The sequence below is a fragment of the Peromyscus eremicus genome, chromosome 3, assembly GCF_949786415.1.
Source record: "Peromyscus eremicus chromosome 3, PerEre_H2_v1, whole genome shotgun sequence".
NCBI classification, from domain to species: domain Eukaryota; kingdom Metazoa; phylum Chordata; class Mammalia; order Rodentia; family Cricetidae; genus Peromyscus; species Peromyscus eremicus.
This window is the reverse complement of record NC_081418.1, coordinates 96,202,810-96,226,936: the sequence shown is the minus strand read 5'-3', so window position 1 is coordinate 96,226,936 and position 24,127 is coordinate 96,202,810. Positions and strand designations below refer to the sequence as shown.

Below are 24,127 nucleotides of genomic sequence, written 5' to 3'. Positions count from 1 at the left end.
CATGTCAGTGAGAGACTCTGACTCAAAACACTAAGTATGAGCTTGTGAGGTGGCTCAGTGGGTAAAGGAACTTGCCTCCAAAGCTGACAACCTGAATTTAGTCCCTGGAGCCTTCCTGGTAGAAAGAGAGAGCCAACTCCTACAAGTTCTCCTCTGACCTCCACACAGGTGCTGTGGCACAAGAGTGTACAACATGAATGCACAGACACACACACACACACACACACACACGTGCATACACATATACACACACAATCATAATGACTGTCAGGGTGCAGGGGAATACCTGCTACCCAACACAATTGACAGGGCCCACGTGAATTTAACCACGGGTAGGAAGATCGTTTCATTCAGCTGTCACCTCAGCCGACCACAGCCATCCACACAGAACTTGCGCTCAAACTTAGATTCCTAATTGTTGCCTGAAACATCTTTTTTAAAACTTACACTATAATGGTGCACGGACACGAAAAGTTATTGTACATGCAGAAGATCGTCTGCCAGATACCAGGCAATGCAATTAAAGGCAGTAGAAATTGCCAAACCATAGATAGCTACCCTAAAGAAATGCTTGCCCATATGCACAAAGAGACATTTACAAGGATGTTAATTATAGCGCTGTTTGTAAGGAGCAAATAATTAGAAACAAGCTAAATGTCCACCATTAGGGAACTCACACTGGACTCCCTCCAAAACAAATCACAACATGAAGAACGCTATTGAGAGCAGACAGGTGACTGTGTCAAGCCCTGTCATTGACAGAGCCAAGTGCATGTGCACATAAATGTACAGGTAATGTTTTGGAAGGCACCTGTCTCCCAGAGTGCCCATGGAGGAAAGAATGCAATTTGAGACTTAGGAAGCCTGTTTCCAGAGATTTCTAGATTTTCTTCACTAAATGTTTCTATATTATTTAAATTTTACAATGGAATGCAATCATGGTTTATTTACCTAAAAAGCCATCTTTGAAATATAGAAGTCTCAAGTCGGGCAGTGGTGGCGCACGCCTTTAATCCCAGCACTTGGGAGGCAGAGGCAGGTGGATCTCTGTGAGTTTGAGGCCAGCCTGGTCTACAGAGCAAGCTCCGGGGCAGCCAGAGCTGTTACACAGAGAAACCCTGTCTAAAAAAAAAAAAAAAAAGAAAGAAATAAAAAAGAAAAGAAAAGAGAAAAAGAAAGAAAAAATATAAAAGTCTCCAGGTGTAGTGTTGTATGCTTTAATCCTAGCACTTAGGAGACAGAGGCAGAGGCAGAGGCAGGAGGACCTCTATGAGCTTCAGGCCAACCTGGTCTCTGTAACGAGTTCTGGGCCAGCCAGGGCTACATAGTGAAACCTTATCACACAAAGACAAACCGGAAAAATTTTTAATTAAAATTTTTTTTAATTAAAAAAAAAAGGAAATATGGAAGTTAAGATCTATTTTTACCCCATATTATGAGTGAGAAGCTGAGGAAATATACTGATTAAATATGATAAACAAACTTATATGGAGCCATGGAGGGTGAAGGTGACTGACTCCCAAGGAGCTAGTCCACCCTCAAAAATTAACCCAGAGACTTCCCTTGCCAGTGATTAGAAAGAGACCTATGACTCAAACCCTATCTAGGGAGGAATGTCTTTGGGGGTGCTATGAAGGATCTGCTCCCATCTGAGGGTAACAGACAAGAGTCAGAACCCCTTGGTCTCTGGGCACAGTCAGGTTTGGTTGTGATGCCTGGAGCTGCTGCTGCGGCAGCCACCTTGATGATGAGAGGTCTAGTCTGCAGAAAAAGCCCACTGGACAGCTGCAGAGATGACATGAAGGACAGCAGGACTTGTGTGTCATATCTGAGACTCTGCAAAGTGGTAAGCTCTTGATTATTTAAGCCACTTTGTTGATTTTGGCCCCAAATATCCAAACAGAATAAAGAGCTTTAAAAATTATTAAGAAAAGGAGCTGGAGAAATACTCAGCTGACCAAGTGTTTGTCTTGTAGGACCCAAGTTCCATCCCAGAACGCATGTAAAAAGTGGAGCATAAGGGCTTTGAACGTGTAACCTCGGCGCCGAGGACACAGAAACAAGTGGATGTGGGGCTTGCCGCCTAGCTGACTAGGCAGCCATCTTGGTGAATTCTAGGCCAGTGGATACTCATCTCAAAAGGAAAAAAAAAAAAAGAGGGGTGCTAGAGAGATGGCTCAGCAGTTAAGAGCACTGACCGCTCTTCCAGAGGATCCGGGTTCAATTCCTAGCACCCACATGGCAGCTCACAACTGTCTGCAATTCCAGTTCCAAGGGACCCATGGAAAAACACCAATGCACATAAAATAAGATTAAAAAAAAAAAGAATTCTGCTCTTGCAGAGGACCTGGGTTCAGTTCCAGCACGCACATTTGGTTAGCTTACAGCCCCGTTACTCCAGCTCCGGCATGCACATTTGGTTAGCTTACAAGCCCATTACTCCAGCTCCGGCACCCACATTTGGTTAGCTTACAACCCGGTTACTCCAGCTCCAGCACGCACATTTGGTTAGCTTACAACCCGGTTACTCCAGCTCCAGCACGGACATTTGGTTAGCTTACAGCCCCGTTACTCCAGCTCCGGCATGCACATTTGGTTAGCTTACAAGCCCATTACTCCAGCTCCAGCACCCACATTTGGTGCTTACAGCCCCGTTACTCCAGCTCCGGCACCCACATTTGGTTAGCTTACAGCCCCGTTACTCCAGCTCCGGCACCCACATTTGGTTAGCTTACAGCCCCGTTACTCCAGCTCCGGCACACACATTTGGTTAGCTTACAGCCCCGTTACTCCAGCTCCGGCAGATCCGACACTCCCCCACCCCTGCCAGCATTGCACTCGTGTTGCAGTGTACACGTGTGTGTATACACACACACACACACACACACACACATTGTACACACACACACACTGTCTTCGAGTTTCTACTGCTGTGAAGAGACACCATGACCAAGGCAACTCTCATAAAAGAAAACATTTAATCGGGGGCTGGCTTACAGTTTGAGAGTGTTAGTCCATCATCAGCATGGTGGGGAGCGTGGCTGCACACAGGCAGGCGCTGGAGCAGTGGCTCAGAGCTACAGCCAGATCCGCAGGCAGGCGGGGAAAGAGAGACACTGGGCCTGGCATGGACTTCTGAAACCTCAAAGCCCACCCCCACAGTGACACACCTTCTCCAACAAGGCCACACCTACTCCAACAAGGCCACACCTTCTCCAACAAGGCCACACCTCCTAATCCTTCATAACATGTTCATAAATTCCGGACCAAGCATGCCCATATATCAGCCTCTGGGGGCTATTCTTTTTCAAACCAACACACACACACACACACACACACACACACACAATTATACAAAGAAAAAGGTGGATGGTACCCAAGGAAGGTTAACCTCTGGCCTCCACATGCACACACACACACACACACACACACACACACACACACATTAAGAAAAAGACCCAGTGGTCAAAATTACAGAAAATGTAAGACTCAGAGTTTTATGAAATGAAATATAAAAAACCCTGATAAACATGAACTCAATCTTATGAATAGTCAAAGACAGACTTCTGAATCTAAGAAAAAAATCAATTTGCAAGAGCTCTTTATATTTTGGAAACTAATCCTCATTGGTCAAACGGTTTGCAAATGGCTGCTGCTGGACTGTGGCCTGATCCTCCCACTTTGTGGATGGTATCGTCTGTCACACAGTTTAATATGTCCTCAAATAAGCAATCCTTTCCTTCTCCCAGTACTTCTGTGTCATTAAGAAACTCTGCCACGGTTCATCTATATTTTCTCAAAAAATATTTAAAATGTTTACTTTTCACATTTAGGTCTTTAATCTGCCTTGGAATGTACTTTTCTTTATGAAGCTCAGATCGCCTCAGGGCTTCTATCTGAAGACCCAAATGTCGAATAAAGTTAAGAAAATTCTCAACTATATCAGGAATTAAGAGGAAAAATAAGTCAGTGAAAATGAGAAACAGCAGCTGGGCATGAGAACACAACCTTAGCATCAGGAGACAGAGGCAGGAAGATCAACCCAAGCGCAGCCTGGGCCACACAGCTTAACACTAAAAACCAGCGATGGGCTGGGGAGAAGGCTCAGGGGTTCAGGGCACTTCCTGCTTTTACACAGGACCCAAATTTGGTTCCCAGCATCTATGTCAGATGCCTCACAACTGCCTCAAACTCTAGGACATCCAACACTCACTTCTGGCCTCTGCAGGTGCCTGCACACATGTACACACACACACACACACACACACACACACACACACACACACTTAAAAATAAAGAGTAAATCTTAAAAACCGAAGTGTGCACGTACATGTGCATTGAGAAGAGACTATTTCAGATGGACACAAAATTTAAAAGGTTGATAATACTGAAGTTGGGAGATATTCAAGAGGACACAGGACTGGGGGATAGAAATCCAGACCCTGTGGATCTGAAAAGCTGCACTCTGTCTGGCAAGAGCCTACAGAACCAGAAACACGCTCTCTAACACACTCCTCCCTTTCCAGCTCCTGGATTCTCAGCACAGACATGCTGCTGACATACGATCTGAGGTAGGGCTCAGATCTATGTCTCTGTTTCCAAGCTCCCTGAGCAGACATACAGATAAGGTTTTCAATGTATGAAACCTTACAGTCCAGAAAAAGCCCATCCCTGTCACATGGACGTGTGTTCATGGGAGCGTGCGCACAGCTGTAGAAAGAGAAACAGTCCCAAATTATCGACTGTGGACAGTCACACTGTAGACCCCAGATGTGTGTGTATTAACACAGGAAAAAAAAAAAACTCAAAACCATAATAAAAAGCAAGCTTCTGAAAGACAAGCCTAGGGGTGGCAAGATGGCTCAGAGGGTAAAGGCATTCATTACCAAGCCAGACCACTTGAGTTCAATTCCTGGGACCCACATAGAAAGGAAAGAACCAATGCCTGAAAGTTGTCTACTAGCCTCTGAGCATGTGTGCACAGTCACATACAACCCCCCCCCCCACACACACACAGAGCAAAACAGAGAGAGGAGGAACTAAAAAACAAACAAACAAACAAAAGACATGAATGAGAATGGCCCTCATAGGCTCATATGATGGAATACTTGGTTCCCAGTTAGTAGAACTGTTTGGGAAGGATTAGGAGGTGTGGCCTTATTGGAGGAGGCACATCATGGATGGGCTTTGAGGTGTCATTCCCAGTGTTCTCCGTTTCTTGCTTGCTGCTTGGGATATGTGCTCTCAGCTGCTCCAGCTACCATGCCTTTGCTGTCATCGTGGATAACCCTCTGAAACCATGAAACACTTTCTTTTATAAGTTGTCTTGGTTGTGGTGCTTTATCACAGTAATAGGAAAGTAATTAATACAAACACCCTGTGGTATAGTTCACATCAAAATTTTAAAATGCACAAACAGAGACCAGGGATGGTTCAGTCAATAATGCATCTGGTGCATAAGCGTGAGGATCTGAGTTTGATCCCCAGAACCCATGTTTTTGTTTGTTTTGTTTTGTTTTTTTTTTTTTTTAAGCCAAATGTGGTTGTTTGTGCTATAACCCCAGCCCTGAGGAGGCAGGGACAGAAGGATCCCTGGAGCTCCCTGGACAGCACATGTACAACCCAAATGTGTGCATGATGCACGTGCACACACACAATTCATAAACAGTAGACATGATCATTTCTGGAGCATACGCCTATCTCAGGATCTAGAAATATGAATGAGCAGGGCCCACTGATGGCAGCCCAGCAGCTTCTTTGGAGAGATCACCATCAAGAAGGTGGAGGACACAAGGGCTTTGAATGTATCTAATCTTTTCTGTTACCTCAATTAATTTTCTTTGCATTTGAAATATTTCACAATTTATTATACATTAATTTACTTACTTTTATTTTTTTTGAGACAGAGTCTTGCTATACAACCTAAGATGTCCTAGAATTTGAACTGTAGTCCAGGCTGGCCTTTGACTCATGATCCTCTTGGCTTTGCCAAGCTAGGATTATAGGTGTGGGCTATGATGCCTAGCTACAGTATTTCAAAATTGAAAAAAAAAAAAAAGAAAAAACTGTCATGGAAAGAATCACTGTGGCTAGATCCTATTGAAAAGGGGCAAGTTAGAATTTTATGACTTTCATGGAAAGATTTCCAAAATTTGCCAGGCATAGTGGTATATTCCTATAATTCCAGCACTTGGGAGTCAAAAGCATCAGAATGTTCTAGGCCCTTCCCATTTTAATAGTGAGTTCAAGGCCAGCATGGACTGTCAGAGACCTTGTCTCAAAAAAACAAAACAACAAAAAATCCAGCCCAAGTCTATGGTGAGGATAGTATGTTTACTTGATCCCATTAAACTTGATTATATTTAAATGGATACAATAAACAAGCAGGCATTCAACACCTTTGCTGTCACTTTTGTTTGAGACAGTCTCATGTAACCCAGGCTGGCTTGTTTTGTAGCCAAGCAACAGAAAGCAGCTACCATTTTTAGCTCCAGACAGACTTGGTCAAAGTTCTTCCAAACTCCACTTCCTCACCTTCAAGGAGGGTCAGGCAAACTTGCTCCTGTCCTCTTTCCCTCCACCATCACTTCAGGGGGTAATGCAGCCCACATGCTGTCCATGAGTCATGGGATTCATTTTGTCTTACAGTTCCAGGGGATACAGTCCATCATGGCAGTTATCTCATGATGGCAGGAGCAAGAGGCAGCTGGTTACTTTGTATCCACAGTCAGAAACCAAAGAGCAATGAATGCTGGATACTCTGCTCCCTTTCTCATTGTGTACAGCTGTGGTGCTGTACTGCTCATACATAGGGTGGATTTTCCCACCTCAATTAATTAACCTAATTGAGATCATCCCTCCCAGGCATGCCCAGAGGCTTGTCTCTTTGGTGACTCTAGGTCCTGTTAGATTGACAAACATTATTAACCATCACAGCATGGTAAATAGTTCAAACTGCACAAAAAGGTGGATAATCAAACAGGAGTGAGTCTCCTCTCACACTGGCCCTCAGCCTCATCCCCTCTTCAGAGGCAACTTCTAGAGCCAGGTTCTCAGGCCAAGCAGCAGGACCTGCACGTTTACAGGCACACACATCACAACATTGACAAACTCACACGCTCTCTCGTCAACCTCAGAACACAGCCTCTCTGTCTTTGGGGGAACACTGCTCACCAAACAGGCACATTGTCCTTAATATTTGCTTACTTTCACAGCATGACCCAGAACTGCATCTGAGAGGCAGCTCTAAATGGCCCAGATTTTCTTTTAAATCGCTTGAGAATCAGGGGAGAGTTTCGCAGCCCATACTGAAGCATGACCAACTCGGGACTGGAAATTTCTAAACTGGAAAAAAAATCAGCTTGTACATTGTAGGTACAGCTAACTCTGAAGCTTGTAATCTCTGTCTATAAGAGTCCTGCTAGGCCGGGCGGTGGTGGCGCACGCCTTTAATCCCAGCACTCGGGAGGCAGAGCCAGGCGGATCTCTGTGAGTTCAAGGCCAGCCTGGACTACCAAGTGAGTTCCAGGAAAGGAGCAAAGCTACACAGGGAAACCCTGTCTCGAAAAAACAAAACAAAAACAAAAACAAAAACAAAAAAAAAGAATCCTGCTAGGGTAGCTGGGCAGATGGTTCAGTAACGCCCTTGTTGCGTAAGCACAAGGTCCTAAACTCAATCCCTCATTTCCATGGAAAAGGATGTGTGACAGTGTGCACTCGTAATTCCAGGGCTGGAGAGGTGGAGACAGGATTTCACTCAAGGCCCTCAGGCAAGTCAGGTTGTGGCACCTTGACATTTGTGTAACATTTTTTTTTTGTTGTTGTTGTTGAGACAGGGTCTCACTATGTAGCTCTGGCTGTTCTAGAACTCACTATGTAGACCAAGCTGGCCTCAAACTCCCAGGGATCTGCCTGTCTTTGCCTTCCAAGTGTTGGGATTAAAGGAGTATGCCACCATGCCAGGCCTCCCATCCAGTGTTTAACAGCATGCATAACATCGACCCCCTGCAGGTCTTTTCCAATCTTATGCCCTTGTGCCGTGAGTTCACAGCCCTTTCTCTGTTACTGACCCTGTCCCTGGAATGTGAGCCACGGGCTTCCTCTGTCCAGGCAGTCAATAGATGAACTCAAGAGGAAAGACTGTAGACTGCACTCAGAGCCACACTGCTAAAGACCTTTCCACCGGGCGGCGGCGGTGGCACACACCTTTGATCCCAGCACTTGGGAGGCAGAGGAAGGTGGATCTCTGTGAGTTTGAGGCCAGCCTGGTCTACAAAGCGAGTTCCAGGACAGGCACCAAAAACTACAGAGAGACCCTGTCTCAAAAAACCAAAAAAAAAAAGACTTCTTTCCATTTGGACCCTCTGGTCAAGTTCTCTGGAAGCCTGAGGCATGCTGGGAGTCCATGCCAGTTCTGAGGTAGCCTCAATCCTGGGTCCTTGATCATCCTTCCAGGAAGCTGTGACATGGTCCTTCTGTGAGTGCTCAGACTCTATATCACTCAGCCACACATTCCTCTGATGGAGAAGCCAGTGATTGATTTTCCTCAAATGAAACACACACTTCCTAAAACATTAGCTCAGGTTAAACGTCTAAAATCTAGAAAGTATAGGAAGACTGTCCAGAAACAATGTTTCATTGGCTCTGCGCGAGCGCACACGCGTGCGCGCGCGCGCGCACACACACACACACACACACACACACACACACCCCTTGTGGTCGTGTAATCAAATCCTAGGCATGCTAGATGAGGACTCCAGCACCGAGTCCCAGCCCCTGTCTCCAGGAAATGTCATAGCACTTGTCACAAGAACATTTGTTTCTGTGCCATTTTGACCATCTATCTGACTAATGCTTGCCTCCAAATTAATATTCCATAATGGCGGGTGTGTGTATGTCTATGTGCAGCTTTGTGCACAGGAGTGTGAGTGCTTGCAGAGGCTAGAGGTGTCAGATCCCCCTGGAGCTGGAGCGACAGAGAGCTGCAAGCCGCTGAATGTGGATTCTGGGAACCACACTGGGGTTCTGTAAGAGCAGTGCACACTTTTAACTGCTCTTACTTTTAACTCTCCAGCCCCTTGCTTTGGTTTTTAGATATAGCATTTCCTGCCATCCAAGCTGACCTTAAACTCACTATGTAGCCAAGGATATGCTTGAACTTGGATCCTTCTCTGTCTCTTCCTGGGTGCTAGGATTATAAGCATGTGCCACCATCTCTGGTTCTTGCCACCCTGGTCAGGGCAATAGGGGTCAGATGGAGGGCTGTGTACTGAGGACTCGTGAGGTTCTGGGGGTTGGTGTAATACCTGTGAATGCTTACATGTGATCCTAGGATCCCATTTGAAAGATGTAGTGGCCATACAGCAGAAAGACTTGAGTATATGCCTGGGATAAGCTTCTGAGGAATGGCCTACTCATCATCTACCTGGGGCCTACCGACTAAAAGAATGGACCAGGATACAAAAAAACCAGACTCTAGTCACTAACGTCATCGGGCTAGAGTTCCACTCTGAATGACTGGACCCAAACCTTCTGCACCAAAGCACTTGCTTGAGCATTAACAAACCCACATGAAACTGTCACGCTAATGTTCACGACAACATGACTGGATTTGGGATCACCATGGAAACACACCTCTGGATGTGTCTATGAGGGTGTTTCCAGAGAGGTTCAATTGAGAATGGAGGACCCACCCTTAATGTGGGCAGCATGATGCCATGGGCTGCAGTTTGGGACTGAATAAAAAAGAGAAAGTCTAGAGTTGGGGGCGGGGTGGCTCAGCAGCTAAAGTGCTTGCTAGGCAAGTAGTTGAGGAGAGGAGTTTGGATCCCCAAAACTATGTCAATTCTGGGTGGGTGTGGTGACCCACCTGTAATTCCAGCCTCCAAAGGTAAAGACAGGGGATCCCCAGAGGAAGCCACCTAGCAAGACTAGCCACATCAACAAACTTTGACTCTGATTGAGCAATGCTGCCTTGTTGAATAAGGTGAGAGGAACCAAAGATGATTTGTAGCACCAACCTCAGGGCTCCACATGTACATACGTACACATATACATGCACACCCACATGTGCCCACACACGCAAAAACATGCGTATACACACACATGAAAATGGGTGTGTGTGTCAATTTGAACACTAACATTCCTCTCTCTCTCTCTCTCTCTCTCTCTCTCTCTCTCTCTCTCTCTCTCTCTCTCTCTCTCTCTCTCTCTCTCTCTGCTTCCTGACTGTAGGCTCAATGTCACCAGCCATCCCAGACTCTTGCTGCTATGATTCACCACTATGGTGTATTCTTTCTTAGACTGTGAGCCAAAAGGAATATTTTCTCCCTTAAGTTTCTTCTCAGCGGGTATTTGGTTGCAGTAACGAGAAAGTAGCTAATATGCACCCTGATTACTCTGACGAGGGAAGCAAACTTGAACTTAGGCAGCCTGCCCTGGACAGACACAGAGTACTTGGCAGCCAGGTGGAGGGTTGAGGCACGGGGAGGAGTGGGCACCTGGGTCAGCACGGCCATGTGCCTGAAGCTCAGCAGAGGGTAGAAAGGAAGACGCAGCCATGGCTGTGGTAGGCTCAGGCGAGAGCAAGCATAGAACAGGCCCAAGCAGGCTCTACCACCCTCCAGAGGAGCCTCAAAGGGACGCGGGTGCTTCATGAAGCACCACTGACCCCAAGGGGGACACCGGTCACAGGGCCCAGGACACAGCTGCCTTCTGGCTCACAGGAGACGATTAATGGGAAGCTACACTTTCATGAGTGGTCTGATGCTCAGGCAGCACTGACCAGCTACCTCCTGGGGTGGAGCAAAGGGGGAGTCAATGTCATGGAGGCCTCTGTGGCCTGAGGCACGGAGAGACCACAAAGGAGAAGATCTGAGGCTCACTGAGTATGAAGAATCAGGAGACACTCCCTCACGCCCAGACTTTCCAGAAGCCTAAGCAATAGCTCCCCAAGGAGCACAGAAAAAAATTTTTTTATGGCCGCGGAACACTTTTTGACAACTCATGAAAGGGACCCCTAGGAAGGACCTAGAAGACTTCCTAGCCAAGGATGGAATTTCTGGTCTGTGAAAGATTTATTATCCTATGGACACTGATTCTCAGCTCGACAGGATCTAGGATCACCTAGGAGACTGATCTGTCTATGAGGGGGTTTCTATATTGGGTCTACTGAGGTGGGAAAACTCACCCTGAATGTGGGCAGCAGCATCCCATGGGCTGCATTCCAGGACTGAATGAAAAGGAGAAAGTGAGCTGAGCATCAGCATTCACCCCTCTGTTTGCTCACCACATTTACGAAGGGACTCAAGCTCCAGCCATGACGTCTTGCCATGAGGGATTATACTGTCTAACTAACAAACTGTACAGAAACGGACCCTGCCCTTCCTTAAGGCGTTTTTGTCACAGCATGAGAACAGTAACTGATACAGAGGCTCGAGCTCAGGGGTGCACAGAGCTCAGATAAGGTCTTCATTACCCAAGAGCACTTGCTGCTTTTTCCTTCTCCTTGGGTACAGTCAGGACAGGCAGACGTGGAGCCGGGGCGCCAGCTCTTACCAGGTGCACTGAGGTGGGCGACTACAGTCATTTCCACGTCTCTAGAGGCCCTGCTCCATCCACCTCTGACCACAGGCATGCCTGTTTCCTCACAGTTGTCTATCATGAGACCTACACCTAGTGCTGCCTCCCTGCACACTTCCTCCAAGGCCTCACAGAAAGGCATCTGTAGGACCTGCTTCCTGTAGAGTGGGGCTCAGCTCTGGAGACCAGTGGCTGGACCCAGGGCTGTGTATTTTTCCAGCATCTCCTCTGTTGACCTTTAATGGCACTGTTTGCCCAGCTTCCCAAACCATTAACTTCCACCTCCCAGCAGCCACACATCAATTAACGGAGGGCCTGCTCCAAGCTGGAGCTCCTGAGCACAATTAAGCGTGACAGTCCACAAATAAGAAAGAACTGGAGAATTAATTAAGGTCTAAACAAATTAATTACCAGTCCCCAATCGATTCTGATGCCAGCATACATGCTCCCAGGCTCACCTTCTTTCCTACCATCTCCATGTATAAATAGAAACCAAGATCACCCACATGACTGCTGTTCTAGACCGGGGCAGGGTGTTGTGGGTGCAGAAAGCCTCCCTGAGAGACAGCAGTGGTTCCAGGGCTTGCTTCCTGTGTACTCGGCACTCACACGCACACAAGTGCTCACACAATCCTAGACGAAAAGTCAGGGGCAATCTTGGAGACGGAATGCTCACTGCAAGACACTGCATAGCCTGGCCACTCCCAGGACCCACATCTAAGTTTCTCAGCTCCAGAGGACAGGATTGAGTAGCCCTGGGTGAGGTTGGGAGGCCTCAGCTCTGGGTGCAAGGTGTAGTTCCCAGTTGGAATTTGTATATTCTTTTGTAAAATGAGGTGGTAAGCTCTGCCTTAGATCCCTCCCAGCACTGAATGAGACATACATAACAAAACGCAAAAGGCAGGAGAACTGGGTGGCCTCTGGGAGTTCTGGGCTCTGCAAACCTAGTACAGGCCTGTGACGTCGTCGAGGTGGTCCCAGGACAGAGCAGCCGACTTAGACAAAGGGAACAAGCATTCCGAGCTGGGGTGGGGTGGGGTGGGTGAGTAATTTGGGCTCTGGGTAGTGCAGAGGCCCCAGAGAGGCCTAGATACCTAGATTTTCAGCTGGACAGGCATTTAGAGGCGCAAACTGGGGAAGTGGGGAACACAGCCATTCCAGAGAGTTTCCTTGTTTGCCTAGGAAGAGAGGGATGGGTGCGGTCTTTTCAGGACCCCCATCACTTACAAACCCTCTCCCATCCCACTCCTTCCTGTGACAGAGTCCTCCTGTCACCCTGGTACCCTAAAGGGAAAGTGGCCTTTTACATGGTGAAGCAGGTTCTGAGCAAGTTTCTCAGTGGCTAGCCAGCCTGCTGCAGAAGGCAAGGGCCAAGTGACTTTGAGATGCTCCATCCTGGTCAGGGCACAGAGGGACATGGGTACAGAGAGACAAGTGCAGGGAGCAGATGATGGCTTTGACCTCACATTACACTGTGGCAATCACTCACCAGAGTGACGAACAGAAGAAGCCTCTTTGCAGATGAGCCTGCTTCTCCCAAGGTCCTGGGAGTGAGGACTACCAAGTTGCAAAGCACAGTGGGTACGACCGGCTATGGACATAGGGGCCTCCAGCTGCCTGTCAGAAGCTAGACTTGGGTGAGAGGGCTGAAGACTGTCCCAAGGAGAAGATGGGAGGGGAATCAGGCTAAGGCTGAGAGGAGCAGGTCAGAGAGTCTCAGAGCAGAGGAAAGGCCTCTCCTCCTGAGGGAGTCCCAGAGAGGTGAAGACCAGCTCAAGGTCACACAGCACAATGGGGGCTGGACAAGGCTGGAACAAGCCACTGGCAAAGTTCTTATCTGAAGCATGCCCTCCCACCCCCAAGTCCCAATTACATCTCGGTGGAGCCTCAGAGCCAGTCTAGGCTGCCTCCAACCCTCCAGCCACGGTGGCTGTAAGCCCAGCCACTGAGTAGCCACGTTCCTTGCTCAATTAGACCCCATGACGAAGTCAGCTTTAAAGAGTTATTCCATTAATGGCCCACGGCAGAAATAGCTAAGAGTTCATTACAAGTGTGGAGTTGCTATAGCAATTATCTGGGTTGGCTAGGCTCCACTAGGTGGTTGTTCTGGGAGTTTATTAGCCGCCGGGCATGGAGCCGGTGAGGTCGCCCTATTCTGTAGGTATTCCGCAGCAAGTTCCTGTCAATGGAGTCTGGTCTGTGGCCTCACGTGCAGCTCTGGGCCATAGGTGGAGAGTACCAAGCCTACATATTACATACAGGAAGCTGAGGCCTGAGGGGAAGGTCAGGTCATGGCTATGAGCTGGGGTGGGGGGGAGGGGAGCTCAGCCTTTAGAGTGAGCACTGACATTAGAAGGTTACAGTACCTTCAGGCCCTGAGCTGGGCTGGTCCCCACCTTTGTCCTCTGACAAAGAAAGGAACTCTGACTTAGGGTTCTAGTACTCATGTATACTCCTTTGAACAACAAATGCTGAACTGCTTTTTGCTGTGTCTATAGCTATTTCTTTTTGTCTTTGTTTTTTGAGACAGGGTTTCTCTCTGTAGCTCTGGCTGTCCTGGAACTCACTCTGTAGACCAGGCTGACCTTGAACTCACAGAGATCTATAGCTATTTCTAAAAAAAAACAAACTTCTTTGCACAGTGGTCTCCTTTCCTGAATCCGGGAGCTGCTTCCTGAGAGCCAGGCCAAGCTTTGCAGCACCCTAAGGATCCAGCAGAAACTGTGAACTGCCCTGTGGCCAGGGACCCCTCTGACAGTCAGGCGAAGACTAAACGTCCCTCTCAGATTAATATTTCTATGTGTATAAAACAAAATTCAAAGGATTTATAAAGAAATTAAAACAAGTTACCAAAAATTTTGATTGTGATTTAGTAATAGATGTGCCTTTAAATGCATTTACTTGGCGGGGGCATATGTGATCATCAGAGGACAACTTTCCAGGATCAGTTCTCTCTTTCCACCATGTGGGTCTTAGGAATTGAACTCAGGATGATACCTGTAGCCCAGGCTAGCCTCAAGCTCACTATATAGGATGATCTTAAACTTCTCACCCTCCTGTCTACACCTCCCATAAGCTGGTAGTACAAATGTTCACTACCAAGGTCAGCTAATCAGTATGCCTTTTACCTGATGAAAAAGTAGGATATAGCAGTTGAAGTATCACATATGATTACTTGGGTTTGCCCTGCACAGAAGCAATACTTCCAGGCCTCTGAAGGACATCTGCAATATGGCATGGAGTGCCTTGGGTTTCCTGCTGACAAAGTCCTACATCCTGGTTTTTACTATCTGCTGGGCATACTCATGATAGAAAGAATGTAAACTTTTTTGTTAGAGTTTGTTGTGAATACTTTTCACAGGTCACAGGATCCGTGGTGTTCTGTCTGCTGATCGTTATGAGCCTGGAGATCCGGGTTTAGGAATCTCCCTTTGCTGGGATGGAGGTGTGGCTTAATTGATAGAGTGCTTGCCTGGCATGCAGGATGCCCTGGATTAGATCAACAGCACCTGATAAACCAAGAGTTTATTAATGCACACTTGTAATCCCAGCACTGGGGAGGTAGAGGCAAGAGGGCCAGAAGTTCAAGGTCATGCTCCATTACATAGCAAGTTTGAGGCCACTCTGGGATACATGAGACCCTGGCTCAAAACAAATGAGCAAGCAAACAACCTCTGTGCTAAGTCTCCCAGGAGTCTGAGGCTAGCCTGCACTACATAGTGAGTGCCAAGCCAGCCTAAGCTACAGATTGAGACTTGGTCCAAAACAAACAGAGTGGGGAGTGGAGTTCAGTTGGTAGGGTGCTTGCCTTGGGTGCACGAAGTCCCAGGTTCCGTCCCCAACACCACAAAACAAAACAAAACAAACACACAAGAATTTCTACTAAGACTGCATGTCATGCACTGAGCAGGTGGGTCCTGCATTTCTATCTGTGTGAATTTTGGTCTAGATCTCCCGGCCATAAGTCTGTAAGCATCAGAGAGATATGACGTGGAAGGGCCACCATTCACTCAGGTGCTTAGAAGTCCCGCAGACCCCCACCATGCAAAACACACACACACACACACACACACACACACACACACACACACACACACACCCATCTGTGTGCAGATCTTACCTACTGCAGGGAAGGGCACGAATCTCTGCACAAGAAGGCGAGTGGCTGGGGTGAACTTGTTGGCTTTCTGAACCAGCACATTAAGGCCCACCTTGGAAAGGAAAGAAAACAGAAGAAGATGCATGATGTTGCAAGGGCTCATGGGAGGGAGGAGCAGAACTGGAGGGACAGCAGGAGGGGGTCCTTCCAATCCCCCTCACACCCCACACCCAGGTGCAGCCCCTCTGAGGTCAACTGGGCCTTCTGGCCTCTAGCCTTTGCTGACCTGGTCCCTAGGTCTGGGGTCACCCACCCACCTCAGGCCACATCTGTTCCCTCGGGACCGGCTCTGAAGTCTACCACCTCTGTCACTTACTAGCAGTGGAACCTTATGCAGGTGACTCATTATCCTTTCTCTACTTGACTGCCTGGTGGTAGAAAAAGGACAGTTATTTCTACCACATTCAGGGTCTGTGGTAAGAGCATACATCACAGGGATGAGCTTGACACAGGAGAGGGTCAGGAAGTGCAGCCATGTGACATGTCAGGCAGGCAGACCATTGATCCTGTTGCCCTGGTACCTCTCTCCTAGCACTTAGTCCTCAGCTCATCAGTGTGGTCCCTGACCCTGGACATGTGGGAGGGAAGGACTGCAGGCCTTTTCTATGTACACTCAGCACTAAACGCTGTATCTAGCAGCCCTGAGCATGCTCTCATGAGCTAGTGGTTGGGGAACAGGTACAAGCAGACAACGAGGTGGAGAGCTCCGCACAGCTGAGAGGGGGCTTCTCTAGGGGACAGGAAGGTAGAGTCGGCCATCAGAGGACCATCTAGGAGAAGCTAGATGAGTAGCAGGTATGGAAAGTCAGCAGATATGACCCACAAGTCTTGGCTGAGGCCCAGCCAGCCCTGCCCTGATGGTCCATCCTGTGAAAAGGAGGCGGTGAGGGTCTTGGCAAGATCTGCCCTGTATTCAGCTCTGGACTCCTGCTGGCTTAGCAGGCTTTCCTGTGCTCTTACCCTGGCTCTGGACTCAGCCTTGTTGTTTGTCGGGGCTTTGGGACGCCTCGAGGAGGCTGAGTGCCTGCAGTAGAGCAGGAATGGACGGACCCAGGCTCTAGTGCAGGGGCATGGGACAAGGTGTGCCAGCTAACCATCCCCTGGGCAGCCAGCCACTTCTACCCGGGCTGTCAGTGCTGCATGTATATCCTAACGGTCGTGCGACGTTCAGAGCCGTGTTCGTGTCCTCACTGCTTGCTGGAGGGCCAGCTGAGTGACAGGAACTGACAGTTTATCCATATTTCAATGATACAGCAGGGCCTTTCTGAATACCACTGGCCCATCCACGGCCTTTCTGAATACCACTGGCCCATCCACGGTACTGCTGCTCAGATGGAGCTCACCAAGTCTACGTATCCCTAGCTCTCAGCAATGAGTATCTCAGAAATGGCCTCTTGAGCCTCACCATAGAAGTACAGAGGGAATGCGTGAAGGACAGAGCACATGCTGCAGATGAAGAGGAAGTGGAGTGGATTGTCTGGAGATCTCCTTTGTGCGATCAGCACGTTTACTTGCAAGAACTTTTTATGTTTGACGTGCAAGGGGATGAACCCAGGACACCTGGCATCTGGGCAAGCGTTCTACCCCAGACCTACACCCCAGCTATCACATGCAATGGCTTAACAAAATATTTTCACCAAGAAGAGGCAGGCTCAGAGAGGATTAGTGACTTTGCCAATGACAGACAGCTATGGTTGTGACAGGTAAAGCTAGGATTTGAACCCAGGGCCTGAAGATTCCAAAGCTTCACCCCTGCATTCCAATTGGCCTCCATGATAGTTAGCACCATTAACTCGGCAGAATCTAAAATCACCTAGGAAATAACCATCTGGGTGTGTCTGTGAGGGAGCTTCTAGGTTGGGCCCACTGAGGGAGGAAGAGTCATCCTAAATGTGGGCCAGGGTCCTGGACTGCATAAAAAGGATTCATCTTGCTTTTCTTCCTATTGTGGCTGCAGTATGACAAGCCACCTCCATGTCACCATGCCTTCCCTGTCATGATAGACAGCACCTTCAAACTGAGGATCCAACCTTAAACCCTCCCTTCCTTAGGTTATCCTGTGGGTGTTTGATCACAGCATTGAGAAAGCAACTAACACAGCCTCCTTCTCAAGAAGCAATGGCGTGCTGGGCGGTGGTGGCGCACACCTTTAATCCCAGCACTTGGGAGGCAGAGCCAGGTGGATCTCTGTGAGTTCAAGGCCAGCCTGGTCTACAGAGCGAGATCCAGGACAGGCATCAAAACTACACAGAGGAACCCTGTCTCAAAAAACCAAAAAAGAAAAAAAAAAAAAAAGAAAAAAGAAAAGAATCAATGGCCTGCTACCCCCGAACCACGGAGCATGCACCTGCCATGGGATCCCTGACAAAGGCCCACTAGGCACTGGGGTCCAGGTATTGCATAAATGGGAGGTAGGGCCTTTGACATACCCCCGTCCCAGCAGGTAGCTGCAGACACAGAGATGATGAAGTATTGAGGAACAGGAAGCAGAAGTCTTAGGGAAGGGAACAAGGAGGCCCAAGCTTCTGCATAGCTGGCAGCCTCCTAGGACTGGGCAGAGCTGGCATGCAGGAGGAGTGGGAGAGACTAGAGACAATTGCTTGTAGCCAACACCCAGACTTGCTGTGCCAGCCTGAGACTGACCCCTCCCTGGAGAGCCATTCTCCCCACTGGCTAGGACTGTCGCTGTCTTGAAGGGGTAACCTAGCTGGTTTGCCCCATGCCAAATGGGGACCTGAGGCAGGAGAGAAGGATGGCCAGAGTCTCCTTGGCGCAGCAGGAAGCTAGTCTTCTTTTTAGGCTTCTCACCAGCAGCTCCGACCTCACAGTCCCCTTGGAGGCAAGTGGTCACAGAAGGCCCTGCGCCTCCTTCGGGCTGTGGCCGCTGTCCCACAGGTCCTGAGCGTGGGCATGGCCACACTAGGAATTCGTGTGCAAATCTCTACCTTGTTTGTTTTCCCCCTCTGCCCAAATGGAGCCCCTGTTTGGTTAATTTCTGTTTTGTAGCTTATTTGGAGGCTGTTAAAACAGACCCTGGGGGACCCTCGGCAATGCTGTTCCATATCTCATTATCTTTCCTGAACCTGATTATTAGCTCTGATTCTTCTGATCGCTAGCTGCTGTTCGTGATGAGTTGTGTGCCATTAATGCCAGCTGGTTCCCTTAAACAGGACCTACCATGCCAGAGAAAATGAGCTGGCATTCTGAGCCTCCAGCCACTTGGCTTTTTAATTTTAATAGGCTCCACCAAATGTTCCAGGCCAAAGGACCCCGAGAAACAAGAACAGACGGGCTTCAGTCCCCGAACTGCAGCTCTTCCTGGGATCCTTCCCAGGCTGTCTGTCCCTGTCCAAGGTTCCGGGGGCAGTATGGCTGGGTGTTGAGGAGGTGAGGGTAGTGGTCATTTGCCTCCTCTGTGTCTTTGGCATATACTCCACACCCACTACCGGTGGGTGGGCAAGGCAGCCATATTGCCTCCTAGTGAACTTCCAACTCAGCATGGACCTTCTCTCTACTTTGTAGTCCCTAGAACCCTCTCTGGGCATGGGTATGTTGGCCTACTTCCAGACAGATATGTGTTTCTTGCTAAACTTTACCCCATCCATGTGGGGCTTGCTAGTTTTTGTTTTGTTTTGTTTTATTTTAATCCTTTATTGACTTTTTTTTGGAGACATGATTTCATGTAGTCCAAGATGGCCTCAAATTACCTGAGGATGACTTTGAACTCCTGATCCTCCAGCCTCTGCCTCCTAAGTGCTAGGATTACAGGTGTGGCTGGTTTATTCAGTGCTGGGGATTGAACCCAGATCTTCGAGCGTGTTCAGCAAGTACTCTACCAACTGAGCTCTAGTCAAAGGAGCCTGTTAGCTCCCCACTCTACCTTTTAAGAAAGAAACTGCATTTAAAATTTTTAATCTCATTTCATTTTTATCTATTCACTTACATTTAGAGACATGATCTCACTGTGTAGCCCTGGCTGGCCTATAATTCACTACGTGGACCAGACTGGAGTCAAACCCACAAAGATCTGCCTGCCTCTGCCTCTAGAGTGCTAGGGTTAAAGGTCTGTGTTACCATGCATGGTGATTTTTTTTTTTAATTTTTAACTATCCGTGTGTGTGTGTGTGTGTGTGTGTGTGTGTGTGTGTGTGTGTGTGTGTATGGGTATGTACACATGAGTTCAGATGACTGTGGGGGCCAGAGAGGGCATCAGATCTTCAGGAGATGGAGTTAGAGGAAGTGAGGAGCCCACCTTGAGTGTTAGGAACTAAAGAGAGTCCTCTGTCAAAGCAGTATGTGTTCTTACCCACTGAGCCACCTCTCCAGCCCCCAAAGCTTTCTTCTTAAGTAGGAGCTGCACACATGAACAGCAGGTCAGGTGGGCACCCCATGACATAAAACCTTTGGTGTCTGTCATTAGCTACATGGCCAACAGCAACCTTGGTTTTGCAAGGCCTTCGAAGAGACACCAGGTGGGCTGATGGAGCAGCCATCTCACTTCTTACCTGGCTGTGTCCTACTCGAGCCGGACACGCAACCACCTGGGGACACCTCTGTCACAACAGGCCTTAGCGCTGTGCCTTTAAAGCTTCTACTCCTCCCCAGCGAAGGCTGGCTAACCCTGCCTCACCCTCACCCAGGCATCCTTGTCCGCTACCAGTTGGAAGGCTCTTGAAGAGACTTCTGGATCTTCCTAGACAAGAGCTTCTCCAGGCTTGCAGGGAAGCCTCAGCGAATTGCCTGGTCCCGGGCATCATGGCTGCAGCTCTTCTGCCTCCTCTTCCACTCAACCCTTGTCACCTCCCCTTGTCACCTCCCCCTACCTTCTCCTAAGCAGCTTCCACTTCCGTTCTTCCCACTGGCTTTTCACAGAAGCCACAGAAGGGCTCTTCTGAAAGTGAGCATTGAGGCCAGCGGGAAGGCTTAGTGGGTAAAGGCGCTTGCTGCTAAGTCTGACGACCCGAGTTTAATCCCCAGGGCCCACATGATGGAAGAAGAAAACAGACTCCTGCAGCTGACCGACACTGTTCTTCAACACACACACTAAACTTTAAAAATCAGAAGAGAAAATGTGCAGCCACCGGCTTCACAGCCTTCACTGGTTCTCATGGCATCCCAGGAGCCATAGGGCCCTGAACGACCTCACTCTGTACTAACTTAGAGGTTCCTCCCGTGAACCAGTTCTCCCCACCCCCACCCCAGGGCCTCTGAGCACTGTTCCAGTCAGGCCTCCCTTTCAACCTAAATGTCAGCCCTCCTCTCTGCTCAGGGTGCTCCCTAACAGTTGCTGGAAGAGCCTGGAACTGGAACATTATGTGGGGTGTGTAGTGGTATTCGCTCCGCCCATGACCTCAGGCTACACGGCCGAAGGAGGAGGTGCTTCTGGCCAATTGACCTCTTAAAAAAATAAGGAAATAGTATGAAAAGCCGCCCAAATTCCCAAAATAATGTTTATGAATGTTTATTTTTATTTAAAGCGGGTTGATTATAAATGCAATCTCTTTCTAAAGAAGAAAAGGGGATATAGACATGATAGGATGAAAGGGTAGATTATTGAATCTGCTTGAATCTGCTTTTAAAAAGTAACAACTTGCCGGGTGGTGGTGGCGCACGCCTTTAATCCCAGCACTCGAGAGGCAGAGCCAGGCGGATCTCTGTGAGTTTGAGGCCAGCCTGGGCTACCAAGTGAGTTCCAGGAAAGGCGCAAAGCTACACAGAGAAACCCTGTCTCGAAAAACCAAAAAAAAAAAAAAAAAGTAACAACTTGTTTGAAATATTTTATGTTGCTATGGATTTTGGTTTATTGATATAAATTTAAAGTTAATCTATATGTATATTTCTACTCTTGTTTAAGGTATTATGTTTATGCAACTCATTTAAAATTATAATATATAATTAAGAAATACAGATTAATAATTAGTCATCTATGATAATCACACTTATAGTCATGTTAGTTAAGTTTTCTAGATATACATAGATATATTTCAATTAAGTAGGTAATCTTCAAACACTTCAAAGAGAGAAGAGAGATGGCTCAGCAGTTAGGAGCACTGACTGATGTTCCAGAGGAACCGGGTTCAGTTCCCCGGTCATCTGGGGTCCGATCCCATAAGGATAAAAAAATAAAAAATAATAAATAAATAAATGGAAGAAGGGACCACGTGACCCCTCTCTCCTCTCTTTTTAAGAGGTCACATACAAAGGCAAGATGCACTGCCTCCTTCAGGCCCTATAGCCCAAGATCATGGTCAGAGCAAATATCACTACAGAGGTGTTTGTGTGTGTGTGACTTGTGTTCATGTGTATTTGTATGTCTATGTGTGTGCACATGCCTTGTGTTCATGTGTACTCATGCATGTATGTATGCTTTGTGTTCATGCATACTTGTGTGTGTCTGTGTGTAGGCCAGAAGACATCCTCAGGCACTGTTCTTCAAATGCTGTTCATGTTTTATTTTTGTGTTTGTTTGATTGTCTGAGACAGTCTCTCACTGGCCTAGAATTTACCAAGTAAGTTGGGCTGGCTGGCTGGTGAGCCCTAGGGATCTGCCTGAGTCCACTTCTCTAGCATTCTCTATAGGCCACCATGCATGGCTTTTAAATTTAATTTAACGTGTGTGTGTGTGTGTGTGTGTGTGTGTGTGTGTGTGTGTGTGTGTACTTATGTGTGAGTGTCTGTTGAAGCCAGAAGAGCATGGGCTCCCCTGGAGTTGGAGTTACAGGATGTTGTAAACTGCCCCAGTATAAGAACCAAACTCCGGTCCCCTACAAGAGCAGCAAGTGCTCTTAACCATTGAGCCACCTCTCCAGCCCCATACTGGGATTTTTATGTGACTTCTGAAATCAAGCTCTGGCCTTCAATCTTGCAAGGCAAAGGCAAGCATATTCACCAACTGAGCTAACCCCCTCACCCCCGGCCCAAGGCCAGAACTTTCTTCCATGTATCTCAGTCTCTAAGTACATATGTGTTTGCCTTTTTACACGTCTCTAAATCAAAACAATAATTGCATCTGATAACTGGAAAAACACCACAATATTTCGTATCTGTGGACTTGAATAGAAATCCATCTCTCCCAACAGACACTGAGTACCAGGTCCCAGGCTTGTCTCTCTTACCTGCCCACTGAATTCCCAGTATGTGGTAAAGTAAGTGTGGACTCAGTGATATATCAAAATGAATGATGTCTGAGGCCTGAAGGAAAAAACAGAGAGGGCACAGAGCAGACCTGCCTTGCAAACCACTGCATCTCCTTGGCAAACACTGAGCTTGCCCGGTCTGTGGGCACCTTCCAGGCTCACTTCATACTCAGCCAGGGGAGGGGGCCCTGAAGGTCACCAGAGCTTCAGAGACGAAGTGCAGCTGACTGAACCCTGGGGGTGAGTAGGAGGTAGCTAGGTAGAGAGCGAGGAGGGAGGAAGGCACTGCAGAGACTCTGCGGAGTCACGGAACACTGGGCTGTCTGCAAGGTTCTGCAAACCCTGCTGGACCTGCCAATGGGGTCTAAGTGGTCCTGAAGAACAGTGTGGGAGAAGGCATGAGACAGGAGGGATGGCATAAGATCAGACCTTAGACCTCGCTTGTGTGACTGGACAGTCACATGCCCTAAGGTCCTAGGTCTGTGTGGGTCCTGGAAGGCAAGGGATGGGTCAGGAAATCACTGAAGTACCAGAAGTTCCCACCAGAGGGCACAGCTATGTAAACTAAACCTGGCCACCAAGTGGACGGACTGGTGACCCTTCCTGAAGGTCAGCTGTCTTCTAGCCTCAGGCACCCTGTGGCTTGGCAGTGAGCTCAGGGGCACAGCAGCAAAGGTGAAGGGACAGCTGGTCAACAGTCATAGCTTCCTCTCAGCTCCAGCTGCCACTGAGGGGCTGATCTGCCGGGAGCCGTGGTCACACCGAAAGCCTGAGCTGCGTTCGGGAGGGACGAGTGCGCTGGCTGTGAGGAAACCAGTTACATCAGACCCTTGTCCTCCCCAGGACAGATGCAGGGCTGCTTCTCATGTCTGACTCGCCACTGCCGGCACCACCATCTGCACGCTTCTGGAACGCTTCAGATTCGGCTGCTGGGTCTATGCCATGGCCCCTCCAACCCAGAAGTCACTTTAGGGGAAAGTAGCATGACAATAGCCTGGACTAGGATTCATGGGTGCCACTATGTCCCGACTACCCTGGGAACTCTGAGAACAGAAAGGAGGCCTGGCTATGCCCCTGCAAACAGCCAATCAGACCTTGCCTTTCAGGAGGCAGGGTGTGCTCTGACTCATACCGCTGACTTAATGTTGGCCAGAAGACAGACGTCTAGAAACCAAGTCGGAAGGTTGGTGGTAGATCTAAAGAGCCACCTCTAGCCTCCGCTAATCTTGGGGTGCCTGTGGGGGGAACAGCC

General features: G+C 48.3%; 1 protein-coding gene across 2 annotated transcripts in view; it reads right to left on the bottom strand.

Moving 5' to 3' along the window:
• Sfxn5 (sideroflexin 5) overlaps positions 1 to 24,127 on the bottom strand; it is a 126,005-nt gene that overhangs the window by 29,823 nt on the left and 72,055 nt on the right. For both annotated transcript variants that reach the window (XM_059256762.1, XM_059256763.1), the window contains exon 10: positions 15,701 to 15,791. In XM_059256762.1, the coding sequence (XP_059112745.1) occupies positions 15,701 to 15,791 (91 nt within the window). The remainder of the gene's footprint in view (positions 1 to 15,700; positions 15,792 to 24,127) is intronic.